Below are 2224 nucleotides of genomic sequence, written 5' to 3'. Positions count from 1 at the left end.
TTTACCCTCTTCATTTACCTTTTCTGTGACTCTACTGGTCCCTGAGCAAATTGAAAACTAGTTAAACCAATTACAAATCCTCCTCAGATGTAACCAGCTCTCTCATTGGTTATGTTGCCATGCTTTGCGCACAAAATCACCATTGAGGGAGCTGGTAGAAACAACGTACCTGCAGATGGGAATAATAACAATTTTCATAATACTGGCGTCAGCTCCCAAACCATTCAAGCTGTATCCTCCATCCTACAGTATTTGCACTGATTTGCTCTTTTGTTTCATCTGCTCTAGAAGAGTCAGAGCAACGGACCAGACAAGGAGAAAGATGGAGTGATACAGAACTTCAAAAGGACGCTGTCCAAGAAGGAGAAGAAGAAGGACAAGAAGAGGGAGAAAGAGTTTGCTCGGATCCCCGATGGAGATGAGCAGATTCTAAGCCGCGAGGACGGGTAACGCAAACACGTTTTACATTTGTTTATTTCACTACCTCTTCCCTCCCTTCCTTCCCTTTTTCTTAAGCTAACAAATGCAGGGAACTTGCTAGAGAAGAGGAGAGAATAACCGCTTTAACTCTGACCTCTCTTCCTCCATTTGTCCCTTTTTTTTAATTTTTTATTCTGATTTAGGGAGAACAATCGTCTGGCAGCAGAGGTTTACAAAGACATGCCAGAGACCAGCTTCACCAGAACCATTTCCAACCCAGAGGTGGTGATGAAGAGGAGGAGGCAGCAGAAACTGGAGAAGCGGATGCAGGAGTTCATGAGCAGCGATGGAAGGCCAGAGTCGGGTACTTTAAATCTCCTTCTGTTAATTATGACCAGTTACTGGACTCTCCTCCGGTAAACTAAACTGGTAGTTGGATAGTCTTTATATGCTTTACATCAGTGGATGTAAAAGTGAAAACAAGCCCAGGAACCTCAGCTTAGGTGTCTGCCATTAAGATTTAGGTGTTGGACGTTGCTACTTAGGAAAGAAATAGGAGAAATGCAGAGATTTTATGTTCCTGGAGCTAAAAGTGATTCTTTAATTTAACAAGGTGCTAAGTCTCTCTTCAGTTGCATGTCCAGATTAATTTCTGGCCCCACTTTCAAAGCACGGTTTGGATTTAAATCATTTTTTGGTTCTCCAAAGTCATCTAAGTCATTTGAAAATGGATATTTAAGATCCAGATTTCCAGTGTTTGTTTTTCCTGCCTGGTAATATTTTTATATGCTGCAGTTTGCTGTAACACTATCTTGATGATTATGTGTATCCTCTCTGTTTCGATACGACTCACTGATTATTTAGCTCAGAATCATTTTCTGTAAGCCATGGCTGAAGTTGTTGTTTCTCATGAATTTAGCGTTTAACTTGGAATGAAGGAAAATGAAATGAGTAGTTAGCTGAGGATATCTGGATAAGCGTAGCTTCTGGATCAGGTCACATGAAGCTGAGGAAAAAGGAGGCTTCATCTGCTTAAGAGACTTTTTCATATTCATGAATTACCTTATAAAAAGGATTATTATAGATTAAATTGTTTAGGAAACCCAGATTTGTTATCGTAATGTTCGCGGCCTCTATAACTGCTTATATCTGTAGTACTAGCTTTTAGAAAAGTTTCGTTTTAATCATAGAACCGCATCAGATATCTCTTCCTGACCATCTAAAGCTTGCCTGCTTTTACAGGTAATTTGAATCTGATTTATCAGAGTCTCATTAACCTCTAGTTAATGATGCTTGCATTAAGAAAATCATCTTTCCACAGCTTAAACACTATAGTAACTATTTTAACTGTGTGCTGCCAGGGGTCTGCCTTATTATTAAGCATCACTAATCGAGTTTAAAGAAAAATTAAAAATGGTTTTCCACATTTATACCTGTAAGTTTAGCTCCACAGCCTGCAATATGTTTTAGATTAGTTACAGTTGTAAAGCATTTGAGGAGTCTCAGGCTGTGTCCGATTGTCCGCCTAACTCCTCTGTCACTATATAGAGCGGTGATTATATAGTGGACTTTATAGTGAACTCGGATAACTGAGCGTTCGGACAGATGACCACTACTTTTCACTCCTTGTAGGTCACATGACTCCGGCTCCCGGCACTAAACCTGCGCCATCTTTGTTCTCCCTCGCACCCAAAACAAATCCCATGACATGTCTCGCAAAGCATTCTGGGTTTCTAAGTCATTCCATGAAAAGTGTAAAGATTGGACCTCTGAATTTAGAGGTTTTTGATCATAACCTTTTTTT

The 2224-nt window shown here is 40.0% G+C and overlaps 1 protein-coding gene across 1 annotated transcript in view; it reads left to right on the top strand.

Annotated features, from left to right (window-relative positions):
• LOC107083520 (afadin-like) overlaps nt 1-2224 on the top strand; it is a 158249-nt gene that overhangs the window by 52213 nt on the left and 103812 nt on the right. The window contains 2 exon segments of the mRNA XM_015372827.1: nt 289-446; nt 624-784. Coding sequence (XP_015228313.1) covers nt 289-446; nt 624-784 — 319 coding nt within the window.

The sequence above is a fragment of the Cyprinodon variegatus genome, unplaced genomic scaffold (genome assembly GCF_000732505.1).
Source record: "Cyprinodon variegatus isolate N-32 unplaced genomic scaffold, C_variegatus-1.0 Scaffold76, whole genome shotgun sequence".
In the NCBI taxonomy this organism is placed as follows: domain Eukaryota; kingdom Metazoa; phylum Chordata; class Actinopteri; order Cyprinodontiformes; family Cyprinodontidae; genus Cyprinodon; species Cyprinodon variegatus.
Note: the sequence above shows the minus strand (reverse complement) of the source record. Positions and strands in the feature narration are given on the sequence as shown.